The sequence below is a fragment of the Anas platyrhynchos genome, chromosome 21, assembly GCF_047663525.1.
Source record: "Anas platyrhynchos isolate ZD024472 breed Pekin duck chromosome 21, IASCAAS_PekinDuck_T2T, whole genome shotgun sequence".
In the NCBI taxonomy this organism is placed as follows: domain Eukaryota; kingdom Metazoa; phylum Chordata; class Aves; order Anseriformes; family Anatidae; genus Anas; species Anas platyrhynchos.
Genome location: NC_092607.1, coordinates 9,596,871 through 9,623,498, shown reverse-complemented (window position 1 = coordinate 9,623,498; position 26,628 = coordinate 9,596,871). Strand labels below are relative to the sequence as shown.

Here is a 26,628-nt window from a genome sequence, read left to right as displayed (position 1 = left end):
ACAGCACTGTGACCCTCTGGTGCCTCAGCCACTCCTCCCAGCTCCATGTCACCTGCAAACCTGCTGAAGGTGCACTCTGCCTCCTCAGCCAGATCCTTCACGAGGATGTCCCTCCCACAAATCAGCATTTGTCCTTTAGAAGAACATCGGGCTGGTTTTAACCGTGCTGTTTTTAAATGAAGTTCACACACTGAAATTCATTAAAAGAATATTAAAATCATTTCTTATACATTTATTTTAGTACAGAAAGGCTCAGATTAATGTGTTTGAGAAAAAGAAATGCTCTGTCTCAGAACTTAGTATCTGATAGACTTAAGTACAAGTTTTTGCTTAAACGTGAGCAAAAAGCTTTTCCCAAATATAAAGTGCACCTTTTGTAACATCAAAACAAATCCAAGCAGCCATAACAAAATTACATTAGTCTGAACAATACTTGATTTCATGTGGATAATGGAGACAAATGCCTTTACTCTACGATGTTATTTCTTGAAGCATAATACATTTTTTAAGAGCTTTTCAAAAGGTCAAGACAGCTCCTAATAGCTACCTGGTACACTGCAGATCTGAAATACCATTAAAGATATGAACAGCAGAGGCTGTGCTGCATCACCATTAAACACATGAGCACAGGTTAATAAGCAGCAGAGCGCAGAACAGCTTCTGACTATTTCAAACCAAATCAGTAACATAGGTGAACACTCATTCTCCTTACCTCCTGCCTAATTGCTATCAGTTTCCATGATACAAAAAGACAAAGGAAACAATCAGATATGAAAAGTTATACAGTTTTCTTACACAGTGGCTTCCCACTGTGTTAGTTTCAAAAGCTTGGCTGTTAAAATTGAATGCTGAACTTGTATTTTCTCATTTCAGATCTAAAAATCCAAAGCTTGTTCCAATTTCTGAGCATTACAGAACCTTTGCTTTGGATATTTAATCTTGAGGGTAGGCTTTTCAAACTTTTAGGTTTTATTTAATGAAAGCAGCCTTCAAATAGAACATCTTAGACCTGAGTAAAAAAACAAGAGGGAAAAAGTCTTTCTAGTTTGCTTTTCCAACAGGACATTTAGCAACATTCACATTAGTTTGCCCATAAGGAAAATTGTAAGAACTCTTACAGTTCTACGAGGATGAGAAATATACACAAGAACAGCAATCACAGAGCCAGGAAATACAGGAAAAGGATACAATAACTAAAGGATTCCTGAAGAGCCTGTCTATCTGGTACAGTGAAATGCAGAAACAATGTGCACTTGTGGCTCTGCTCTAGCAGAGGTGCACCGTGCAGCACCCTGACGAGACTCACTAACCATGTAAGAACTGTGTGCATGACCACATACCTTGACAAACATTCAAGTAGCTCTGCTTTCCTGCAACCACTCCCATAATAGAAGTTTTGAGCAGTTTTTGCAGTTCAGTGTAGTAGTAAAAATGTAATATTCAACGTATCAAAAATACACTATAAAAACAATAAAATGCTGCATGTAAGGGCAATGCATTGTTACTTCAATAAAAGCTGCGTGGTCACTTTTACAGCAAGAGGTCTGCATCTTCATCAGCTTTTTCAATACCAGGAAAGTAATCTTTGGATATTAAAAAGATTCTTCTCTCCCCTCCTCTATTTTTTTTTTCCAAAATGAAGTTTAAAGAGAGCTAGAAGTTTTTCTACTAGCTCAAGTAACATCACAATTACCTTAAGAAAATATCAGGACTAGAAGGAGCAGTAACACATTTTCAGCACTTCTTGTAACAATGATGATTTTTTTTTTTAATTAATTTACTCTTGCTGTAACAGTGCCATTACATTCAAAAATAAATGAGAATTGAGTTTGCTCTGCCGTAACAGATTACTTGTTAATTTTGTAGAAGTCCATTCTGAATATGCACTTAGTTTAAGTGTCTACATAAGAACATACTGTATTGTAAGATGCATTGCTGCATTGTTCTATGCATTTTTTTTTACAGAGCAGACTGCATTTTAGAAGTTGCCACTGAGGGTCAACTATCTTCTGAAGAAAATAGCTGAATAGTGCAAAAAGGAGAAGTGTTACTTATTGAAAGAAAGCCTTTGCTTGCAACTTGGTTCCGAAGCTGTATTGAATTCATCCCCACTTCTGTTATTCCAGCTTTGTTTCATTGGAGTTAGATGAGGGGCAATCACATCACTATCCTGTTATTAAAAGTCAGGAAACATTAATGATAATGAATTAATTTTTTCTTTCTATCCTAAACCAGGGGGAAGAGGCTCACTATCAGGCATAGGAGAAAAATTAAATGAAAGGTCCTAGAAGCACTGGAAATTCATAAGTATGGAAGACCATGCATCACAGAGATGGAAACTGCTGTAGTTAGTGGTAGGAACTGACAGGGAAAAAAAAAAACATATATTTGAGAAGCTGGCTTGTATTTTGGGCATTGGTATATGAATTGGAAATATTGTTACAAGCTTTTGTTCCGAATCCCTCCCAGTTTCTAATTTAAATCTATTGCAGTCTACCAGGTGTAGGTGCTTGGAGGTGCCCTTCACCTTCTTAAGGTATATAACAGTACAGTAACTGGTACGGTCTAGGCTGTGGTGCTCAGCCTTGTCAGACCGCTTATCTAGTAATAAGGCATTACAAACATTGGAAAGAACAAGCAGAAATAGACTGGTGGGACTATCTTGGCATGTTATATAGGCCCTGGCATGCCGCGGGACATATAAGATGGGTAACTCTGAACCAGAAAAATACAGTTGCCAGATACAACCATACTTCATGAGCTACAAGCAGAATAAGCCTTTTACTTAATCTGTTTGCAAAAAGCCTTTCAGAAATTAACTGCTCTCGTAAGACAGACTTGACTGAGAAAAACTTACTTGATACAACCATAACTGATTGTTTACACTGATATATAATACTGGAAGTATCAGAACATTGTAGTTTTATTAGACAAAGGCCGCCACCTTCCTGCAAGGGGGATGTGATGGGGATGCTGCATCACACATCACCAGTTTACAGCCACAGATGTTACAGGTTTCCCAATAACTTTTGGCAGGAGGAATGCAAAACAAAGCATATGAACTCAAGTTCTGCTTCAGGCTTTCATTTGAATTGCTATGGCAGCTCTTGCACTGTATCCAGTGCAAAACTTCAGATGAGCTGTAACATACAGCCCTCTGAGGGCTGTATGTTCCATCTGAGAACATACAGTCTTTCAGATGGAAACTTGTATGTCTGAGAATTGACAGGAAAAGAGAGCACAGAACAGCTAAGGCTTTCCAAGCACTCAGACTACAGATTAGTTGCCCAGGGAGTAGAGGTTTGCAAATTTGTTTCCCAGGGATTTTGCACTCTGACTCAGATCCAATGGAGTGATCATGTATATCCTATCAGAGAGGTAAATTTAACAGCTGGTGAACGGGAAAGGGAAAGAGCCAAAGCAATCAGAAGAATTGATAAGACCACTCTAGATCTTTTAATCTCTCAGTGGCATTTTAAGTATTTGTATGAGGAAACCTGCATCAATACACTAGTGAGTTGCTGCATGGATGTTAAATTTTGTTATAAAAATATGGCTTTTCAAATCACCTAAGTTAAACGAACGAAAATCCATCACTATTCCAGTGAAACCAGAGCATGTCCAGATGCAAGCCACAACAAAAACAGAAGCTAGGTTAGTGGGAAGCAGCAACGCCACAATGACAAGGCCGAAATCCATAGATTTTTTTATGAATGAGCAAGCTTACAGACAAAGGTAAAAAACACTAGAACAAGAAAATAACATACAAATTTGTTACCTGTGGTTTGGTGAAATCCCTCTTTATACACCACTGAACGAAATACTGTTTTGCAGCTGAAACAATATTTGGATCCAGATTTTTGCAATAAACCCGAATAAGCTGTTCTGCAAATATCCTGGGTAAAAGCCTTGAAACCTTTGGAATAAAGAACAAATAAGCTTCATTCTTTAAATTTACAGTCCAGGGAACTTCAATTTCTTCATCTAAATACAAATTCAAAACAATAAAAACATCTCACTATAATCCATGTGCTTTATCTAAGCAAATTATATTTCTGTAAGAACAAAAGAGTTAAACACTTCATATGTAATGGATGTTGGGACTCCAGATGACTGTACTCATCTTGTGACATACGCCCAGTACCTGCAAAGACATGGATTCCACCACCTTTCCACAACTACTGCAAGAACTACCATGAAGGACAGCGATTGCTTCCATTGCAAGCTGTAAAGAAGATCACTTTCAGAAGGCCGTTTGAGGAAGATAAAAGACTACCTGTTCTTTACTGATCTTGACAGCCTTGGAAGGATCAGCCTTGCAATAGAAGAGAACATTATCAATGGGATTCTGATCTTTCATTCCATAATCCATACTGATAACCTTGCATGCAAAACAAATAAAATGACATTTGTTAATGCTTGTCATTGGTTTTCTTACAATAAATACAAGTACATACATACTATAGTTCTGTAAATGGCAGTAATAAGAAAAAGAACAGTAATTAACAAATTATTACCTCATAAAACAATCTGGCATTTGCATTTTTTAATCTTTTATTCCATCACCTCTCAAGTCTGCAGCTGCCAGGTGGACCTTTGCATTTGTACCCACCAGCATTCTGAAACACTGCAGTTTCAAAGAGTAAAACCATGCTGCTCCCTCAACACACTGTGCCTTCCTGAGCCACACAACCTGCTCAGACAGCAACAGAGCTTACAGTTTTAAACATGAGGGTTAGCCAACATTACTTACATCTGCTTGGGACACTTTAAATTGTGTGGTCAGAAGAGAGAGAAGGGCCCACTTCCCCATGATGTCAGTTTGTGGGACAATGAAAGTAGTCAGCTACTTTAAAGCTACATAAGCTGCTGGCATTTTCCCCAACCTGAAATGAATCTTCAGTGCAAGACAGCTTTAGAAGTGATTTGTGATGTACTTTGCAAAAAGCCATTCACTAGCTCCTCTGATAATTAACTGAGAAGAGGGTTTAAGCTATTTGACAGTAGCAGACTGCTCAAACTTTGCCCTGTCACAGGCTCCCTCCTTACACTCCTGGTGGCTGGAGACTGCATTGCATGCACCTGGGAGCGACTGCCATGCCCCAGGCATGAGATGCCTGCAGGAATCGCCCTGCCTGTCTTCCTCCCACTGGAGCAAATGGTTCACTCGCCTTCAAAAATAATGGCCAGTTGCTGGACTGCTGACTTTAACACCTGTATGTGATCAAGTAGTTTTTACTCTAAGGTCACTCCAAAAGCAGAGATAGTTACATCAACTATGAAGTCTTCAGCTTTTAGATCCACATTTGGAGGATTCTTTTCTGGCTTGGAATTAGCGATTTCATCTGCCAGGCCATCATATTCATCCTGGAAAAAAAAGACAACAGCTCAGCCCGTATTTTTGCATTATCAGGTCAAGACCTAAGCAACAAAGCACATAACAGAATATGGCATGAAACCAAAGCTTTAATTTCTTCATGCTTGACAAACTCTTGCTACAGTAATCTGGTTGTCAGAAGCCTTCTATACCTTCAAAAGTCATAAGTCTACTATTATTGTTTTATTTTTTAGAAACAAACAAAAAATCAGCTTATAAAATTACTAAGACCGAAAGAGTTTCACACCTGGCAACAGGAAAGAAGGACAGAGTCCATTCAGGATATTGAAGTTCTCATGAAAATAGGAAGTAAGTAGCTTCAAGCAAATCTTTTACTAACACAAATGTGTTTTTCAGTTAAGATCCCCAAAGGTGAATACTAAATATTTTTAATGTTTTTTTTTTTTTTTATTAGATGTTGGAGGATCTCACCCTCTAATAAAGGTATTATAACTGCAGTTAAAAAGAAAAACATTGAAACATAAGTAAACAAAAGCCAAACAAGATTAGTGATCAGTGATGTTACTAAAAAAAATTAAAAAAAAAAAAAACACAGAAAATAAAACAGAAAAAAAAAAAAAGATCCTAGACAAGCTTTGGAGGGGAAAGCAGAAAGTGGAAATCTACAAGTTTTATCTGGTTTTGGACCTTGAAGACTACTCCCTGCTGATAGTTAGGTTAAAGCTAAGTGTAGGAGTATGGTGTGGTAGAGAATAGATGTTCATGGAAATGTGTAAGCTCTCTTTAAAAGGCTGTGGCTGGGCAGGAGAGAGAAGTTTGCCTGTTTACCTTTGCCCAGGGCTGCTACATTCTGGGCGAGATGCAAGATTTGATGAAGGAAGATTTCCTGAAACTGAAAGGAGAAAAGCTGAGTGCAGCACAGAGCAGCCAGGGGTCAGGTCCAGAAGGGAAGGAATTCAACAAGCAGGTTTGTCCATTGCAAAGACAGGGAGAAGAGCAGTGAATTGCACACATCGACAGGCTGAAGCACGTGTGGCTTGCTGTGACTCAAGCCAAGGAAAGGTTTAGAACGAGAGCAAGCCTAGAGGAAAGAATCACCAGGAGGTAACTGATGGGAGGCAGCTGGCAGGAGCCAGAATATAAGCTTTTTTATTTGTATTCTGCATCATTTATAGATTTTTTTTTTTACATTGCCTATTCCAGTTCATACTAACTGGAAACAGGCACTCTAGCTACTTGAGAATTTTCCCTTGCTGTGGCCAGCAGCTCATGAAACACAACACTCTTGTCTCTTAAGCAGCAGAACAGACAGCTCCATCTTGTCTGATCATTGCCCATTTTCAGTGCATCAGGGGAAGCAGAGCCTCTGACACTCCTGCAAGGGAAAATCCTCCTCTGCCAAGCCCCCAGCTGATCATCAGAAACTGCAAAATGTTGGCTAGATGTAATTATAAGACCACTAGTGATACCGTCTCCCTTCAGAACAACACACACACACACAAGATTCAATGTCTCAGGCTGGATTTTCCAAGTAAAAGTTTTTCTTTCCACTAACCAAGCTTCTACTAGGTGCTGTTTGAAGGTAGAACTCATGCAATTTATACTCCTGCCCATCTCCTTTTTGTTAGGCTATCCTAGACTTCAGAAATTTTACAATCAATATGCAACAACTTCGCACTGTGCTGATGTGTGTCTTAGAATGCTTTCCTTCCTCTTCAGTATTTACCCTCACCTTTTTTTTCCCGTATACAGAATCTCTTAACACTACCTTTCTTAAACAAAGAACAGAACCCAAGCCTCTCAAGTGATAAGATGAACAAAGCAATAAGGTATTTCCCTAGTCTCTCCATAGCCTTGTTCTTTAGAAAAGCTGAGTCATTTTTATTAAAGCTTTCTAGATATTGTCAGGCATTTCAGGAAATCTGGCATGGAAAATTTTGAGCACCAGGGCTCAAGTTTACAAGTTATTAACTTGTCAACGCAGTATACCACTTTACGAGACCAGGTGAGCCATCAGAAGCAACAATATCTCTAATACAACATTATTTTGGAATAAGACAACAGTAGATAATCCAATGTCTGATGAGTGCTTTGAAAAATAAACACTAGAAAAAAATATAAATGCCCATATTAAGTATAAAAATCTAACACCAAGAAATTGAGAAAATATTATTCACATTGTTCTCAAAGTAAAGCAAACAAGTTATGATTGAAAACAAATATCTTCTAATGTTTGTTGTTATTTTGAAAATTTAATGAACACAAGATGATAGTAATAACTTTCTCAAGTCACTGGAACGTAATAGCATTTTATGCAACAGGGTTTTTCTGAAAATATTCCTGCAATAATCAACTTCTGAGTTTATATCTCTTGCTGTTCTTCTGTCTGTAGATAAAAACCCTTCCCAGTTTTCCGTAATGTCTTCCACATCTCAGCAACATAAAAACAGCGTGGTGGAGATAGAACTTTTGACACTATTTTTTTTTAATAACAAGTTTAAAAAAATAGGAAAGAAAAAAAAAGAAAGCCAGCAACTTAGAGAATGGTTTTGGAAAGACAGAACTCAGAATCTTCCAGAAATTGATATTACCTTTGGAATTTCATTTACTTTTTCAGGTTGAGTCTCTCCTAGAAACTTGTATAATTCACGCCGTTCTATTTTACGCAAAATTTCTCGTGCCTCATTCAGTTCTGGACGGCTTGAGTGCAGAATTTCCAGGTAGATATTATCTGACAAAGTTGTATTATTTCAGTTAACTATGTCAAAATTCAGTGTCACAGCAAAATACACGTACAAGGACAGTGGCTTAAACAGTAAGAAAAACTGCTGATTCAGGAAAAATGCTCACTTTCAGCGAATGTCTGAACATATCAGGTCTGACAACTGAGAATTCTATTCCAACATAATTTTGGATATCATTGGGTTCGTAATAAATTTTGACTAAAATCCTAGTTCAATTCTCACCCTTGCAACAAACAATTATTTCACTGGAGGTTGCTTCCTCTTTTTGTTTATCCAGCCTTGGTAAGCAGCACTAACTGCCTCGGGGGGGAAGGTGCTTCATCTTATTAAAGAAGAAAGCACTTCTGTTAAATCTTCGGAACTTCTCAGTCTTTGGACAGTGGTAATGAAAGCCCCTCTTCCTGTCTCCACGTGACAGCAAAGTACGCAGTGGCATTTCCACAACGCATATGAGTGGCAAGAGGCAAGTTTCCAGGTTTGCTTGGATGTGCCGTCAGAGCAGAAGGGTTAATTTTGCTGTCCTGAAACCACTGGTGTCAGGATGCTGCTCACCAGTCACACAGCCAACACAGCAGCACTCCGTGCACCTGTTTGCATTACCCAGCCAGGAGCACCTGTGCAGCTGTGACATGCTGAAGGTACAGCTCTGCAACACCCTGCCTGGCACAACAGTGCAGCAGGAGGGCAGGAGGTGCTCCAGGCACACAGCAGCAATTCCTCTGCAGCCTGTGGAGAGGCCCCTGGTGGAGCAGGCTGTCCCCCTGCACCCATGGGTCCCACATGGAGCAGATCTGCACGCTGCAGCCCCCCCATGGCTGGAGGAGCCCCTGTTGGAGCAGGTGGATGTGGCCTGGAGGAGGCTGCGGCCTGTGAAGAACCCCTGCCAGAGCAGACTCCAGGCCAGAGCTGCAGCCTGGGGAAAGGAGCCCATACAGGAGCAGGAGGCCTAGGGGATGCTGCTGCCCTTAGGGGACCCAGATAGGAGCAGTGTGCTCCTGATGGATGGACCCCGTGGTGCGGAGCCCTCTTATTCTTGAAGAGCCGCTGTCTGTGGGAAGCCCAGGCAGGATCAGTTCAGAAGGACTGTATCCCATGGGGGGACCCTGCATAGGAGCAGGGCAAGGGAGTGACTCTGCAGGAGTGGTGGAGGCAAAGTGCCATAGACTGACCCCCCATTCCCCTGTGCTGTTCAGGGTGAGGAGGTGAAAGAGGATGGATGAGGGGAAGGTGGTTTTAGTTTGTTTTCTTTGTCTCTTATTTCTTTAGCTTGTTAATAATAGATAATAAGTTTCTCTAATCTCCCTACATTGAATGTTTTGCCCATGATAATTGTTGAGTGATCTCCCTGTCCTTATCTCAACCCCTGAGCCCTTTTCGTTCTACTTTCTTCCCCTTTTCTTTTGAAGAGGGGGAGTGAAAGAGTGGTTGTGGTGAAGCTCAGCTGCCCAGCTGGGTAAAACCACCACTAGGGTCATTAACATAAGACTCTTAACATGACACTGATTATGGCACACAGGAACATCTGCAACTGTGCCCTTAGCTTCTGTCACCTTGTCCATAGAGCAAAAACAGAAATTCCTGAGCCTCTCTGCTGACCAGCAAAGGCTTGATGATGGAAACTCAAGAAAGTAGCTCTGGGAATCCTTGAGCTGTAGCTCCCAGATGGAGCAAGATCTGACTGTCCTTGGGAGCACCTTTCTGCAGGGTCTGTAGCATCCTCTGCCCTGCAGCCACAAAACCCTGAGTGCAGCAGGGTTCATGGTGTACACTCTGGCCTCCGTTCCAAATGCTACACAAAACCAGTAGGGGGATGCCATGGCACTGAACACCAACCAGAGGAACTTGTGGCGAAGACCAGGAGGGACAGACAAATCCAATACACAGCACTGGTGGGAAGACGGTGAACTACATGATAGAGAACATTGAATTTAGTAATTTCTGTAAGCATTTGTTCCTCACAACACTGACCCAGACACTGGAGAACCAACTTCCAGCAGCCAGACTATTTTTTCAGGAAACCCTCACAAGCCTTAACTAATTTGCATAACTACATAATCACACTGGAATTTCCCCACATCTCTAAGTAGCCTGCTCCTTGTATTTACCCTACGAGAATAATTCTCACAAGCTCTTGACTAAGCAACCAGAAACTTTCAGCAATCAAATAATTTGTTCACATATTCCATTTTCTTCAGATGCATTTACAATCAGGGTTACAGTGCCTCAAACAAATTAAATCAGATTCCATCTGAGCCCTTTGAAACCTGTCTCAGGGTTAGTTTCCCACAATGAAACAAGTGCAGTACTTGTCTACCTGATGGAGTTAGATGTAGTATCACTCTGACCTGACCTACATCCCACTTGTAGCAAGTACAACAAACCTAGGGCACAGACATGACTGCCTGACAGCACTGCTCACAATAACCTAGACTTGAATGCATGCAGAATATCAGAAGTTGGTGCGCCTCTCTCTCACCACAAACATAAAGGTAATTTAAGCTAGAAGGTTTTGCTCTCTCAGCAAGATGTGAGAGCACAGAGAGTTTCAGGTCTGACCCACCATCTGTGCACAAAAGCGGTGCTTGAAGAATCCTCATCATGGGCAAGGACCTACTGTGCCAACAGTTCTACAAACTAGAAAAAACAGTCCTATTCTAACAGACACTCATGTTCTGTCACTTTAAAAAAAAAATTGAGCATGCTTACCAGTTAGCTTAGTGTAGGCTTCCATGTCTTCCATTGCTGTAGAAATCTGGTACAATTTTCCTTCAGAGCCTTCTATTTCAATAAACCTGTCTGCTTTCTGAAAGGCTTCTGTAATCCTAGTGTGAGGCAAAAGTAAGACTTCAGTATCATTTAGCTTAGTAGTATGGTTTAGTGGAGGGCTTGTTAGTGTTAGGTCAGAGGTTGGATGATCTTGAAGTCTCTTCCAACCTAGAAATTCTGTGATGCTGTGATCATCTTTAAACACTTTATTGCTTAAGAGTCAAAACAAAAAAAATGCTTTAGCACACAATAAATAGGAGACTAATTAAACTGCATCCTAAACATGCAGTAGAGCCTGACCACATTGCAATGTCCTATTTCCATGCTGCCATTGCACATTTCAGCAGTCTTTCCATTTATTGAAAATAGATTCAGAGCAGACCTTAATTTTATTTCAAGAAACGTCCACTTTTTTCTGCTTCAGACTATGAGCTTGATAATGCTCAGATGGCTGCAGAGGCTTACAAGACAGTGACAGTCAGTCAGCTGCAGTGACGCTACCTCATAGATGACCACATCCTTTTTACAGACCTATTGCTCCAGAAGTTAATAGAGTGAACACAAAGCTTCGTAAAACCCATGTATGGGTAAAACCCATGTATGTGCGGTATTTTTTCAGTCGGGAAAACCTAATGCTCTAAAGGTCAAGTTTTTCCAAAGCTCTCAGTACACTTGCTGTCATTTCTAGGTTGTATGCTCACTTGGTTGGATAGGCTGTTATAATTATGGTAAGCCAAGAACTACATTCCTTGACTGTTCTGTTTTACTTCTTACACATAGGTCCTACCAAACCTTAGGATTTTTAGCCAATGTAACTGACTGCTCCAGAGAACCACTGCACAACGAGCAGCAGATTGTGAAATGAAACCATTCACAAGTAGTTTTTGTATTGTATAACCCTCTACATTGCTTTTTCCAAACTCAGCAGATGCTTACTCAGCAAGACCATTATTTGGGGATACCAATATTTCTTCTGCTTTTGAAAAAAAATAAAAATAAGAACATTACCAGGAAACTTCTATAGATATAAAGAGAAGTACAAATGCTGGTAGGTAACCAAATTGATCCTGAACAATTCCTGCTGTGGCATTACACAAAGACAGGTAAGCTTGCTCCTTATTTTGGTCTGCTAGTAATCTTAACATTAACCAGTCATTAACCAGTCAGTTTGAGTCAAACACTCTCTTTAACATGTAGATAAAGATTCAAATTCTGCTGTCAGCAGTTACAACAGCAGAACTGCAACTCGGTCCGGTGCTTCTTCATGGCATTATTCATCTGCTTCTAGTCGAATTTCCTGTAGAAGGAATGCTGTCTGGCCAACCCTACCTCCCCTTCCTTTTGTTGTTGTTTTTGCCTTTTTGTTGTTGTTGCTTTTTTATTATTATTTTTTAATTATATACTTATACAGTGCTTAGAGTGTCAAGACGTCTGTATACAGTATAAGGTCTCCCCAGAGCCTTCTCTTCTCTAGGGGCTAAATAACACCAGCTCTCTCAGTCTTCCTAGGAGATGTGCTCCAGCTCTCTGATCATCCTTGCAGCCCTCCTCTGGACCTGCTCTAACAGATCCAGATTTTGGTTATACAGCCCGGTGACTTTCATTACATGTCACATCTTATGGATTAGTTGAAGATTCCAAATGGATATACAGTTTCAAAAAAATTAAATGATGTGCAAGAAAAGGATGTATAATACTTGCATTATTTCAATGATGTTGCCAATCTTATGCTGGTATGCTCGTCGATGCAGGCAATTCCGTGTGTGGAACATATCATACAAATTTCCAACTTCCTGAATCAAAAAAAAAAAGAAAAGAAAAAGAATCTTTTACTTTTCGCATTGTCTCAACTGCAGAACTAAAACAATTTTGGAATCAAATGAATTGATGCTTTTCATTTGCTGCAGAGCAGAATACTTATTTTTCACAATTTATAAATGTTGAAATAGACTCAAGCCATGGAAGAGCTTGGCAGTGACCCCAGACAACCCAGACAGAGAGAAGCACTTCTAGCTGCTTCAAAAGCCCCACATTCACATGTTGTTCAGAAGAGCAGAGCAGGAGCACACCCAATTGGTGATCATCTACTCACCCTCAGAAGGACTTGCCACGTGCCCTTCCAGAGGCTAGCCTCATCCCTCCCCTCCTGAGACTGGTAAATTCTGCCAGCAGCTCCCTGAGCACCAACTACTTCATCCTCTTGGGCTGCAGAGCATCCATCTAGCAGCCCCCTTCAATGCAGCACGTGGCTGCACCACCCTGCCCAATTCTGGCTGGCTTTACCGTGCCTTGGCTATCTGCAACCTGCTGATACACCTCACATGTATTTTGCTACTGAGTGCTGCCTCAGCTCACACACACTGCTTACCTTGTCACGGGCACAGATATGCTTCTGGTTTTCTACTTCACAGACCCGAGTGAATTTAATTAACCGCCTATAATCAAAATTATTCTGGATTCCTAGGTGATGGCAATCCCTAAAAACATTCCACAGAAAATGCTTAACAATGAGCTCATACTTGTAAATATTGCAACATTGTTTTAGTAGGAATTTAATAAAAACAGAAACTGTAAGATTTGTACCTTGCAAAATAATCCCATTTGTCAACATCAATGCCATTTTTTTTGTTAGCTACTATCTCATACAGGAAACTCTTCTCCTTTGGTCGACCATGGTAGGGCCACTAAAAACACAGGAATCAAGAACAAAAATCAGAAATAAGATATTAAATGCTGTGAGAAATGTTGGAATATTTTTCAAAGACTGTGCCAATACATATTTTCTTGCCTATGGTAAACATCCAACCCCAAACTAATGAAGAACAAAGACAATAGAAGAGCTTTCAAAAGTTATGCTGGGCATTAGAAATCCAGAACAAGGGCGTAAGCAGATGATTTCCCAGAATATCCGGAAGAACAAAGGTCACGTACACTACAAGTACTTAATTTTCCACTCTACTGAAATGCAAAAAAAAAAACATGTAACAACAGAGGGGAAGAGGTTGGAATTACTTAACCTTCAGAGGAATTAATTAAACCCACACACATCACTGTCTTGCAGTCTTCTGCGATCTCTGCAATCACCTATACAACTTTATAGAACATACTTTTAAAACAATTATTTAGACTAAAAAAATAATAATTGTTCAAACTGACAACTACTTAAACTCCTAGCCCACAAACGAGGAATGATTCAGCCATGGTGCAAACGGGAAATCAACACCAAAATAATAAAATACAAATTACACATAAATATTTCCTTAAACATTTAATGATTCTTTAGTTAAACAAAGATTGCCATAAACTGGCCTTGAAATTTGGGAGAGGGAAGTGGGGGGGATTATCTAAGATATATATAAACAGATACATGGTTTTAATTTTAATTTAAAATTATCTGCAATGCAGTTAAAGTGAATAAGAATGGAAATTTGTAAACAGGGAGGAGAGCACTTCAGGCATAATATTCTGTACTGATCACAAAATGCTCTGTTACAGGGACAATGAACAGGAGCACAGCTCCCAACAGTAAAATTGAGAAATGCATTGTTTTCTTCAGGACCAGATGGCCTACTGCAAGGTGACATCATCACAACACAGGCACTCATCAACAGAAGAGCCTGTACTCTGCTGAAACCACCACAACCCAAATGACCTCCAGCAGAAAATTGCAACATAACACCAGGAGGATGTCCAGTTGGCACAGATGACATTTGACATTGCTTTTCCTGTTATTCTGCTGGAAAGTAGGCATAAAGTCCAAATGAGAAAAAATAAACGATGGGCAAGAACTTGGCCCAAGATCAATGGTAGCAGCAGGCAGCAAGTTTTGTGTTCAGACGACTGCAAATGGGTACAATCAACTTGCATGGCTTTCCATATTGCCTTCCTGTTAGATCTCAGACTGAGTTTTTTTATGCCAAGTTCCCTATGCCTTGTCATTGGAGCACTCCAGTACACATGGTAGCACTACACAAGAGAAAATAACGGGTAAGTGCTAACATTTATGGGTGATGCTTGGGACAATATGCAAGTTTTTATTAGGACCTGATTGTCATGACAGATCTCCCACTGGTGGGCTCTTAATTATGGTAGCAACTGAATGGATATCCTTGAAGAGATGACAAGAGCTGTAAAATTAAGAGTGATGACGTGATTCTTTTATAGAGTTACAAAGATGATGAATGATGATCTCTTCTTCCTTGTCTCGAGGCAAGCCATTTCTTCAAGTCTTATCCCTGCCTCTGTATGTGTTACTGCAATAAATCCAAGCATTTTGCTACTGTCGTCAAAGATAATGAGGCTCTGGCACTCACCATATAATTGGGCTGTGCTTTGCAGCACTCACTGCCTCATCTCTGCCAGTTCTCAGTTCTGTTATCCATTATTGGATTGTTAACCTAAACTGCGTTTTCTTTGTATGGCCACTTAAAAACATGACCTCATGTGGTTGGAATAACCACAGTAGAAATACAGTGACTCACCGATTTCTCACAAATGTTTTCATCGATAGGCCCTCCTATTTGTTCCTTGATGAAGATCATATCTTCTTCCAGGACAAGACCATATGACTTCATGACTTCTTCTAGTCCATTGGATGTGACTAAGTGCTCAAACATTTGAACAGAAGCAGTTTCGTGCTGTGAAAAACATGTGAACATTACATTACAACGTTCATGCACCTTTCCTGTGGTGACACAGCTTTCTCCTAACCCTGGAAGAGCACTTGAGTGTGGGAATGTGAAAGTGGGTCATTTGCTGTTCATTTTGTATCTACACAACAGAAAAACATCCTGTCTACAGAGTCCAGAAACAAGCTCTTCCACTGAGAACGCTTAATTATACATTTTAACAAACAGCAGTGACTGTTACAATGTAAAAAAAAACAAAAACAACAACAACAAAAATAACCAAGTCTGCTGTACAGTAAATTAACAAGTTTACTCAGCTGATTTTCCTAGTATTTAATAGCTGACAAAAACCTGAAATGACTGTGTTACATTTTATTAAGAGAAAACAGCCCTTGAAGCTGTTCAAAGTTTCAGAAAGTTTAAATTCTAAACACTGTATAAAATACCCTGGCTTTGAACCAACATCTTAAACTGAAAAGGAACCTCCCAGTTGTTTCACACCTGTAAAATACGTGCTGGAGAAAGCTAGCACTACATGTTTTAAGGTATGATGCAGGCTTAAAATGATCAGTGAAGCCGTAATGAGTTCTGCCTCTTTAGTACCTCACCGCAGGGAATGACAAGACACAGACATTTCTTTTTCCCAGTGTCACCCAGTGAGAGGTGGTGGAGGACATGCTTACACAAACACATCTCAAGACATTACACAGCAGCTCAAGAGCATTTTCACCTTCAGGGAGGAGATGCTGGTGACAAATGTCACCAGCCCTCACTTACTTATCACACCTCTATTTCACTAGTAAGGCTGTATCTGTTCACAGTCACACTAACAGGGCAGATATTCCCCAAACAAACAAAAGAACAAGAAAATCAATATAAGACCATGAAACAATTTTCTGTTTTTCAGTTATACCATGAAAATGATGCAATAAGAAAAGATGATGGTCACTATATGCTCCCAAACATTGGCAATCTTTAAAGATAAATTATCTTCCCTTTAAGAATGCGAGTTTTCTTTTTACTTTAGTATTGAAATGCCTACCTTCCACTTCAAACCTTCACGAGCGAGTGGAATAAATCTTCCATCAAACATGTGTGAAAATGGTCCGTGACCTTAGATATAAAGATTATGCAGGTTTAATCTGAGACATGGCTGTCAATAAAAGTATCTTGAGCAAGCTGAGAATCTGCATTCTCTTGTATTTTATTTGATCTTGACATCATCTGTGAAGAAGACTCAACTACAGCAAGTACACCTCACTAACACGTCACCTACTGCACTTGACATAGACGGTTCCATTACTGACACCACAGGAAAGTATTGCAGTAACACCGAGTACATTAATTGCTCTGTACCAGCTCTGAAGAAAATAAACAGCATTATAAATGAATAACAAATTTGGAAAGGGTCACTAATTTTCTCTCTGAGATGTTACTGGAGGTTTTGAGAGACTTGAGAACATCACAGAAGGAAGCACTTGACCACTGTAGAAGAACTTTAAAACACTGTATGAAAATAACACAAAAAAATGGCTAACAGTGGCTACATATTCACCAAGTGGATTTGCCTCTACAGAGGTACTCTGAACCAAACAGGAACAGATTAATCCTGTCTTGGAAGATGGTCATGAACTGAGAAGCCTGAAACAGCTCTCATGTTCTGCTCTCACAGCCAACTCTTTCTTCAGGTTAGCTTTCAAAAAGAAACAGGCTAACTCAACTGTTGCTCACTTACCCAAATCATGACAAAGACCCGCAATTTCTACACAGAGGATGTCTCGTTGGGTTATATCCAATTCTGGTTGTCTCTCCTTCAGTGCACGTACCAGGCATCCTGCTAGGTACCCCACCCTGTCGCAGGACAAAGATAAATAAATAAATAAATAAATAAAAGGAAGTGAATATAATAGCATTTTAGCCTGAACAGGAAAATAGCAGTTCACCTATTCTATTTCGCTACTTTAAGACACAGACTTGTCTGAAACATAGCACACAACATGTAATGAAAACCTGACCTGCAAGATGATCAGAGAAACATTTTTTTTTTCCTGTAGTAGAGCTTTAGCCATCAGTAATGCATCTGAATGCAAAAAAAGCAAAAGATAACATGCCCAAAACATGGAAGAAACAGTATCTTAACATGGTACTCAGACAGCTCTAAACAGATCCTGCATTTTCTTCTTTCCCATAAACACGAGTTAAAATCTGCCTTCTGTTTTGCTTCCAGTTTAAACTTCCTCAGAGTTCTCCCCTTAATTAAAGCAAAACTTCAGGTATTTCTAACCTTGCAGACGTTTGCTTTCTTACAGTCATTATGGCCTCAAAACTCTACGGGAACACAAGACTCCCCTAGCAGATTGACCTAGTCTATACAGAATCACAGAAATGTAGGGGTTGGAAGGGACCTCAAGAGATTATCAGGTCCAACTCCCCTGCCAAAGCAGGTTCCCTAGAGCAGGCTGCCCAAGTAGGTGCCCACCTACTTTCTCTTTAACTTATATTACTAACAGCCTGACAATTTGGCATCGACTGCATGAAGCACACTTAAGTACAAATGCAAACATTACAACTAAAGCCCATTTTATTTGTTCTGGGAAATCTAAGGTGATTGCATCTGTCTGACAGTTCATTTATAGCAGCCTCAGTACTCTTCCCAGGCTTACGCTTTTAAACTCAATTTTCAGCTGGGGAGAACATACAGCACTCACAGTCTCTAATGCGCATTACCAGAAGGAAAAATAAAGGCAGAAAGCATTGATCCATATTGGGAGTTTCTTTATCTCTCTTTGGTAAATGAAGTCCAAGAGAACAGCCTATAATCACGAAGGATAAACAAAAAGATTCATGTGACAGAAAATGCCACCACAACAGTATTCATAAACCCTCAAAGGTAAGTAATGTACCTTGGCTGGCACTCCACACCAGCGGAACCAATCTCAGGGAAATACAAATACAAGAGACGTGCATACAAGACTATGTTACCTTACCCTAAAGAGTGTTCAAAGCGGTTGTGAGAGGCTCCTGGAAAAACAAAGTAAGTGCCACCCAGCTGCTTAATGTATCGCAGGCGCTGAAACTGAGGTGTGTCAATGATGCGAACCAGAAGAGGGTGCATTTCAATATGCCCATGAACTGGATCATTAAAAACCTACAAAAGCCAAACAACAATGCAATCAACACTTAACATATGACTTTGAAAATAAACAGGCACAAAGGTAAAGGGTATCTAGTAGGGTCAGGTATTTGGTGGGAGAGGTGGTATTGGTGATCACTTGATTTCACCTTTAAAATAGACATATCCTGTCTATCCTATACCAAGATTTATCCTGGAGAGCTACTTAGGCATGACATCAGAAAAGACAAAGCTGTGCATTTCAGGTGGTGAGGGAATTCCAGACAAAAGTCTCTAAAAGTCTTACTTGCATTTGTTTAATTCCAATATTTAACACTCGAGAAAACTGCCTAGCTACATCTGCTCTTCCACTTAAAGGAAGGTACTGCCATACATGTCTGTGATCATAGAACGGTTTGGGTTGGAAGGGACCTTAAAGATCACTCAGTTCTAAGCCCCTGCCATGGGCAGGGACAGCTCCCACCCGGCCAGGCTGCCCAAAGCCCCATCCAGCCTGGCCTTGAACACGCCCAGGGATGGGGCATCCACAGCTTCTCTGGGCAACCTGTTTCAGTACCTCACCACCCTGAGTGAAGAATTTCTTCCTCACATCTATTCTAAACCTGCACACTTTTAGTTTAAAGCCATTACCCCTGGTCCTACCACTACATTCCCTGACAAAGAGTCCCTCACCAGCTTTCCTGCAGCCCCGTGAGGTACTGTAGGGCTGCTATAAGGTCTCTCCGGACCTTTCTCTTCTCCAGGCAGAACAGCCCCAGCTCTCTCAGCCTTCATAGAAGAGGTGCTCCAGCCCTCTGATCATTCTCATGGCCCTCCATTGGACTCACTTCCACAGGTCCATGTCCTTCTTGTGCTGGGGACCCACCCCAGAGCTGAACACAGGGCTTCAGGTGGGGTTTCACGAGAGCAGAGCAGAGGGGGAAAATCCCCTCCCCTACACCCTGCAGCCCAGGATACAGATGGCTTTCTGGGCTGCAAACTCACATTGCCGGCTCATGTTGAGCTTCTCATCAACCAACACCCTCAGCTCTTTCTCCTCAGGGCTGCTCTCAATACCCAATAAGAAGTGTCTGGTTTGACACTGCTTGTTGCTTTTTTAAAAAAACAAGTGAGATTTTGGTGGAAATTATGTCTATATATTAATATTATATGTCTATATTATTATAATATTATCTATTTTTTTTCATAAAAGAAAACACAAAACCCAAGACAAAATCTGAAGAAGTACTCCCTGATTACCTCTAGGTTTGCATTATCTGAACAATGACTTCTACAATACCATAAACACATAGATTTAATCCTTGCATCAGAAGAGAACATAAAGCCGTTTCATGATACACTTATCTCAGTAAAATACTGGGTCAAATAAGTTTTTTTTTCCTGTGTTCTCTCTACTCCTGTTGCCAAACTGGCAGTGCTGCAGTCAGATGCACAGACTGCCAGGGCTGTCCTGGCCTGGGTTAAACTAACACACACCACTGTGAAAAACTGTCGGACACCACAAGAAGCGGAAGCGAGAAGAAGCCTGTTAACACAGTCCTGAGGCTAAACTAACAAAAAACAAGAAGGGGACACTCCACAAGACAGAAGACGTGAAAGGAGAGCTTCTCACATTTCAAACAACAGCTCATTTGCTCATCCAATCTCCCACAACCACCAGGTGCCCACATCAAGCTCTTAACTGCTCATTTTAACAATTTTTCTGGTTAACATGGTTTTTGAAAGAACATTGACTATCGAGAAGAAGGGCTTGGAGCGTGCTGCTCTGCAAAGGAAAAGCACCACTGCAGTGCTGGCTGGCAGGACAGAGCCAACAGGAGGGGAAGCAGAAAGACACAGGCAGATCGCTGCAATTGCCAGCAGGGCGGTGGAAGCAGAGTCCCCCAGGCAGCACCACTGTTACCTTCATTATGTCCACTGTCTGTCTCAGTTTGTTCAGGCAGGCGAGCACCTTCAACCTCTCATGTGGGAGGCTAGAAATAAAATAATAACAGTTTGTTTGAGAGCAAAGTTTGGTAGGTATTTTCCTTGACAGTACATATGGAATTACTTGTGTGAGTTCATATTACTCTGATGTGCATTAACTCTTTTAAGGACATACATATTGTGTGGCCTTTTCATAATAATATTGAAATATTGATCTTTTGTGAACTCTGTCTTCAGGTTTCATCCTTGAGCAAACTGGTTTCGGCCTCAGTACAACAGCAAACACTTTACCACTAGAAAACACAGTCTGTTACCTTTTGCACTCTTCAGCAGTTAACCATTCTTAGTCCAGCTTTACCTCAGTCTTTGCATTTAAGGTTTAACAGAAATTAATACCATAAAATGTCAACTATTAACAAAAACAAATACAGCAAAATGCAGTTAATATTTTCATCTCTATCATTTAATAATTCACAGTCCATAAAAATATTAAATGCATATGATGCCTGAGCTCCTGGTGAGTTTTTTTGTTTGTTTTAAACAGTTTGTATCCCTGTCCCCAGCAAAGGAGTTCTTGGCTGCAGCCTGGGCTGCTGTCACTTGCAGGTCTTCAGCTGCCTCTGCTCATGAGCAAGATAAAAAACACTGCTCTGAGCATCACTGTCAGTATGTTACTTCACACCTCGAGCAGCTCAACCTGGAGGAATGGTCACAAACTCTCAGATAATTACAAGGGAGATCCTGAATGAGGCCACTGTTTACAGGGCAAAAGAAAACAGCTAAAACTGAAGACAAGAGGAGGACCATCTGCATAAGCCTGTCCTTCTCCGCTATGATAAGATGAAGAACTTGGGCATGGTGGAAGAGCAGAGGAACTCTTCTGCAGCCACCAAAACTGAAGCTAGCACATATCTATCTTCATGCTTCCAGGAAACAAAATTGCAACAGCTCTTTGAGGTCTGTCCAGAAAATTGGACAAAGGACATTCAACTGCTGTGGGTAAGAAACACATAAACTTTGCAACTATGTGTCTGGCTAACTTGGACAGGATGAATGCTTGGGGTGGTAGCCAAGCACCACCCTCTAAAACATTTCAGGATTTAAAAAGTAACAACCAAACCTGATGTAAAAAGATGACCCGCACTTTACTAATTACAGCTGAGGGGTGTTTGGGGGATATCACTTAAAAGCATGCTAGTAATGCTGATCAAATGTCACAATCATGTTTTTGAAAGAGCCATAATACAGCAGGAGGTACACTGACACCATCATACAGCCATGCCATCAGATAACAACTGTTCAACAGGACATTTTGGGTCACACAAAGTATACGAGCTTAGTCACATTTACGGGAAGGTGATGCAATGCAAAGCAGTACCAAGCATTAAGCAAGCATTAAGCACTTCTCCTCCCAGTGCTGAGTACATGGCACAGTGCTGGTTGGAAGCACCTGACTGTACTTTTAAGTGCCACAGAAACTCAGGAGCAAGGAGAATCTTCACTGGAAAATTATCAGGTATGTACAGGGGATGGCACATGGGCATCTACCCACTACTACTTGAGAAGTGACTGCAGCTACAGAAACAGCAAAGGACATATCCGTGCTATTTACACTGTAGTTTGTTATACAACTAATTGTGCAAACGTTGTCCACAAAGAGCATAGACACATGTGCTCTTTTCTTTTTTCCCCTCCAGAAACTCACCTCTCGCAGGGTTGTATTACACATTGCTAACGCAGCTCTCTACACTGTAGGACACATCTGATGGAGGTGCCCCTGGCCAGACTGGCGCTGCAGATGGATGCTACAGAGGCAGGGAAGTCCATGCCTGACCTACCTACCAGTCGCTGGCTCCTGCCTCCAGGAACGCTGACCCCACTTTGGGGCTTGGTCTCCCGAAGAGAGAGACCAGTATGGTCATGGTGAGCATAAAATCACAAAGAGCTCTTTAGTGATCTTCAGAGAAAGAAGAACAGCAAGGAGTTGTTTACATTGTGCCTACACGATAGGACTGCCTCAACCAGAAGATTGCAAACAACTCATATTTTAATACAGTTTTCTCAGGGTGTGGCTGATGTAGTTCTTCAAACTGCCCTTAAAGCAGCTGTCTTAAGGGTGAACACTTCCATTTCCCCATCCATTCCCCTCCACCCATGCCCTCCCTTGCACCACAGACAAGGAAGAAGAAAAAAACAACAAAACACAGCCCCTCTCCTGCACCCATCAGGAACTGAACTATTCTAGAGATGTCAACCAGACAGCCTCACTCACCACCCATATTTAACATGCATCACACTTCATTCTGCACGGAACATCCACTTCTAGGAGCAGGAGAATGCGTAGACAACCCATAGCTCAGCCTCCAGGCCCCTGCTGTCCCAACTTCTCCTCTCTGTATGTCTGAGAATGACAGGGAACTATACTCTAAGTGTGCAGTCATTACTGGTCTGACACAGAGAAATTATTAAAGTTATTGGAGGACATGACATGCAATGGAAAAAAGCACAGGAAAGATCACTCTTCATTGCAAAGCCAAGCAGAAGTTATATATATACAAAAAGCAAACAGCTCTTACAATTTCTCATCCAATTGAGAGTATTTTCAGCTCACCAGAATCGAGATGTCAGGCTGCACGGAAGTAAACACCTTACAGTACAAAACTTGCCAACACATCATTCCGTATGCCCCATGCAGTTTCTGCACCGACTGGGAGCTATCCACGGCCGTTTGGCTCCACGCTGCACCAGCAGGACTCGACCTACATGCTCCCAAGGAGCCTTGAAGCAGCCTCTGTCTCTCCTGTACGTACAAGCACCCAGCATGGGCACATGCTGCTCAAACAGGCACCGAGGTACTGCAAGCAGCCAGCCTTGTGGTGGCGTGGAAACAGAAACCACTCTCTGCTTGTTCTGTCAGCTACACAAATGCCTTTGGCAACAGAAACTAAGAAAGCCTTTAGCCACCTTCCTTGCGATTCCACACCATTCCTACCTGCACACTTAAAACTATTCTCACAAAACCCAAAACCATCTTATTACTGACTTCTGCCAACATCTTACCTCCTCCAAAGCACGACCCTTCTGCCTTGCCACCTTGTGCCTCCCTGCCTCTTCTTTCCCTGCCAGCAGACACACCCGGACACTTGCTCTCTGAACACACCCTCCTCAAGCTGACAGCGCTCTTCCCCAGCCAAATCTCTAGACATCGTAGAGGTGTCTGGAGATCATCCTCGGCACACTGCTAGCTCCGGCAACCTTACCTGCAGGCAGCCAACCCACACACCGACACGCTCAGCATCCTCCTCGCACAAGCACAGCTCTGCACTTGTGCACGCCTGCCAAATAACCACACCGGGAGCTGCCCTGGTACCGCTAACCACAACAAGAGAAAACACGGTGAGAGGAGCAGAGGAGCTGGAGATAGGTGCAGGGGGAAGCCCCCAGGGCGCAGCTCGGTCCCTCAGGCACGCAGGACCTTCACCTCCCCTTCTGCTTCTGGAGAGGCAGGGAGCTCCTTCACCACCCGAGCACCGAAAAGCTGTGCAGGAGCCGCCGCTCCCCTGCCTGCTGAGGGCAGTGCCCCCTGCCCGGGCTCCAGGGGCTGCTCCGGGACCCCCCTTCCCACAGCCCCCCCCCCCCCCAGCCCGCCCCGTCCCCTCTCACCACACACGCGTGACCTCCAGCGCGCAGGCGGGCAGGTCCAGCAGCATGGCCCCGGTGACGCCGCTCTCTGAGGGAACAAGCAGGCGGTGAGCGCTGCGGGGGGACCCAACACCCCTCGTTTCCCCCCCCTCCCGGTCACCGTTACCTCGGAAGCGTTTCAGCAGGCTGGGCTCAGCCACGCCGCCGCGCGAGAGGTGCTCGCAGAGCCGCTCCGTGTCCCACAGCCGCGGGTCGCCGTCGGCACCGGCACCACCCGGGCTGCCGGGCCCCTCGGATGGTTCCTGGCGCCGCGCACGCTTGGCCGGAGCCGCGGCCCATCCCGCCGCCGGGCTGCCCATGGCGTTGCCGCCGCCGCCCCGCAGCCGCAGCGCCCGCTCCGCTCCGCGCCCGCCCCGCCCTGACGTCAGCTCCGCGCGGCCCCCGGCCCCGGCCCCGGCCCCGGCCCCGCCGCCGCCGCGCGCCAGCGGGCGGGAAGCGCCGAGTGGCGCCAGGCGCCAGCCCCGCCCCGCCTCATGAGAGAGGCCCCCCCTGAACAGAGCTTCCACACTGAGGTTATGGTTGTTACACGGAGTTTCTAGGTTGGAAGAGACCTCAAGATCATCGAGTCCAACCTCTAACCTAACACTAACAGTCCCCACTAAACCATATCCCTAAGCTCTACATCTAAACGTCTTTTGAAGACTTCCAGGGATGGTGACTCCACCACCTCCCTGGGCAGCCCGTTCCAGTGTCTAACAACCCTTTCGGTAAAGAAGCTCTTCCTAACATCTAACCTAAACCTCCCCTGGCGCAACTTAAGCCCATTCCCCCTCGTCCTGTCACCAGGCACGTGGGAGAACAGGGCCTCTGAGGGTGCCCAGATGCAGGGAGCCACCCTTTCTGATCTCAGACCACAAGGTTTTTTTTCAGTGTTTCCCCCCACACACCCCTCCCCTGCTGCTAAGGGGCAGTGAGAGCAGCTCGGTGGGCACCAAGCATTGAGCCACCATCAGACCCCACTTCTGGGAAGCACTTCTGGGAACACACTTCTGGGATTTGCTGTGTTTTCATCACACCACAATTCAGACGCAGCAAAATGAACAAACAGAAAAATTAATAGCAATAAATAAATAAATAAATTATATGCTTCCTGTGAAGTCTTAGAGTTTACATCATGCTATAGTGATTTGCTTTTGTAAGCAGGTGTTTCTGTTTTCTCACTTTCTATTTCTAGTCGGGAAAGTGCACTGTTTTTCCATCTGTGTCTTTCTACGCCCTCTGGGGCTTTCTGAGATTTCCATCAGCAAATAGCCCTCACTGCCCAGAATGAAGCAGCCTAGCTGAGAGCAAATATGCCTCTTCTCAGAATGAACATTAGCAGACTAGATCCAGTAAGGAACATGACCACACCAAGTAGTCTCACACCTTTTTACAAAGCATAAAGCACACATTAGAAAACATGGTAAAGAGCAAATATTTCTGAGTCTTTTTTTTATTATTGTTATTTTGGGTGGGCTCCATGAAGCCATGCTACAAACACTTAGGCTTGTCTGCCTGAAGGTAGAACTATCAAAGAATTGCTAAGTCCACAGCGAAGCAGTCATGACCTGGAGCCTGTTCTTTCCACCTCACCTGCTTGATCCCTGTATTTACATTAGCTAGCTGATGTTCCTGTGACTGAATTCTTGCAAAGCTGTTTTTGTTACTGGGAGTCATGACAACAAAAGGCAGAGGATATTTGCAATCAGTACCTGATTTGTGGAGCAGTGCTGTGGGGTGTACAGGGTGAATTGGGCACCCTAAAACCAAAGCTTCCCGGTTACTCCTGTGTATTAACCTTCAAGGCGAGGCACAGCGCATGGCTCCACGCTCATAACCCTGTCAAAGCCTCTAGCTCATATTCAGCAGGGCAGAATGGATGGGAACCACATGTGTAATCCATCTCTGCAACTCATCTGCCTTCTGATACTCTTTTGGTCACTCAAAGAGGTCAAAAAAAATGTAATGCATTTGGTATTTAGATGACTTGTCAAAGCAACATCTTCATGTTCTTCTCTTTATCACAAACTGCTACTTAGGTGATTTAGATTACAATAGGCTTAATTTATTTGTCCTGGAGACAGATTTAAACATGCTCAACTTCCTTGTTCTGCAATCACAGCACTTACAAACTCACTTGTTTTCTGTGAGTCTTTCTGTGTTCCTAGCTCTTTGTTCCTCAAATGTCAAGTAACCAAAACATCCTGCATGAATCACAGAGCTGGAACACAAGAAGAGCATTTCCTAGCTCAAAACTAAACTGTGTTTCAGTTTCTATTCCCCACAGTGCTTAATCACACGATGTATTTTCTCAACACGACAGCTTAGTATGCAGGAGATGTGGCAACCTAATATTAATATGATTCTTACAGCTAAAATGCTAGCAGATTTATTGCATCCTCCCTGGTGATG

The 26,628-nt window shown here is 42.5% G+C and overlaps 1 protein-coding gene across 2 annotated transcripts; it reads right to left on the bottom strand.

The window, feature by feature from the left end:
* Positions 1 to 200: 200 nt before the first annotated feature.
* Positions 201 to 24,606, bottom strand: SAMHD1 (SAM and HD domain containing deoxynucleoside triphosphate triphosphohydrolase 1). 2 transcript variants are annotated; one of them, XM_027472894.3, is made up of 16 exons: positions 24,344 to 24,606; positions 24,199 to 24,265; positions 20,513 to 20,582; positions 18,464 to 18,624; positions 17,212 to 17,327; positions 16,519 to 16,589; positions 15,330 to 15,485; positions 13,432 to 13,532; positions 13,217 to 13,325; positions 12,550 to 12,641; positions 10,789 to 10,904; positions 7,930 to 8,069; positions 5,272 to 5,367; positions 4,277 to 4,381; positions 3,779 to 3,916; positions 201 to 2,170 (listed from the first exon to the last, which is right to left on the bottom strand). In XM_027472894.3, exons 1-16 carry the CDS (start codon positions 24,534 to 24,536, stop codon positions 2,048 to 2,050), a joined length of 1,854 nt encoding a protein of 617 aa, XP_027328695.2. In that variant the 5' UTR covers positions 24,537 to 24,606; the 3' UTR covers positions 201 to 2,047. The 2 variants fall into 2 exon arrangements, with proteins under 2 accessions (XP_027328695.2, XP_005018072.3); XM_005018015.6 differs by lacking the exons at positions 24,199 to 24,265; positions 24,344 to 24,606 and adding an exon at positions 23,796 to 24,138.
* Positions 24,607 to 26,628: the final 2,022 nt, after the last annotated feature.

What these genes read in the sequence shown, in the direction of transcription:
- SAMHD1 (XM_027472894.3), bottom strand. Translation starts at nt 24,536, where the DNA reads ATGGGCAGCCCGGCGGCGGGATGGGCCGCGGCTCCGGCCAAGCGTGCG. An exon ending in TCAAGATCAGTAAAGAACAG is followed by an intron (nt 3,917 to 4,276) that starts GTAGTCTTTTAT and finishes TTTATTCCAAAG; the next exon opens with GTTTCAAGGCTTTTACCCAG. An exon ending in GGGATTTCACCAAACCACAG is followed by an intron (nt 2,171 to 3,778) that starts GTAACAAATTTG and finishes TTTTAATAACAG; the next exon opens with GATAGTGATGTGATTGCCCC.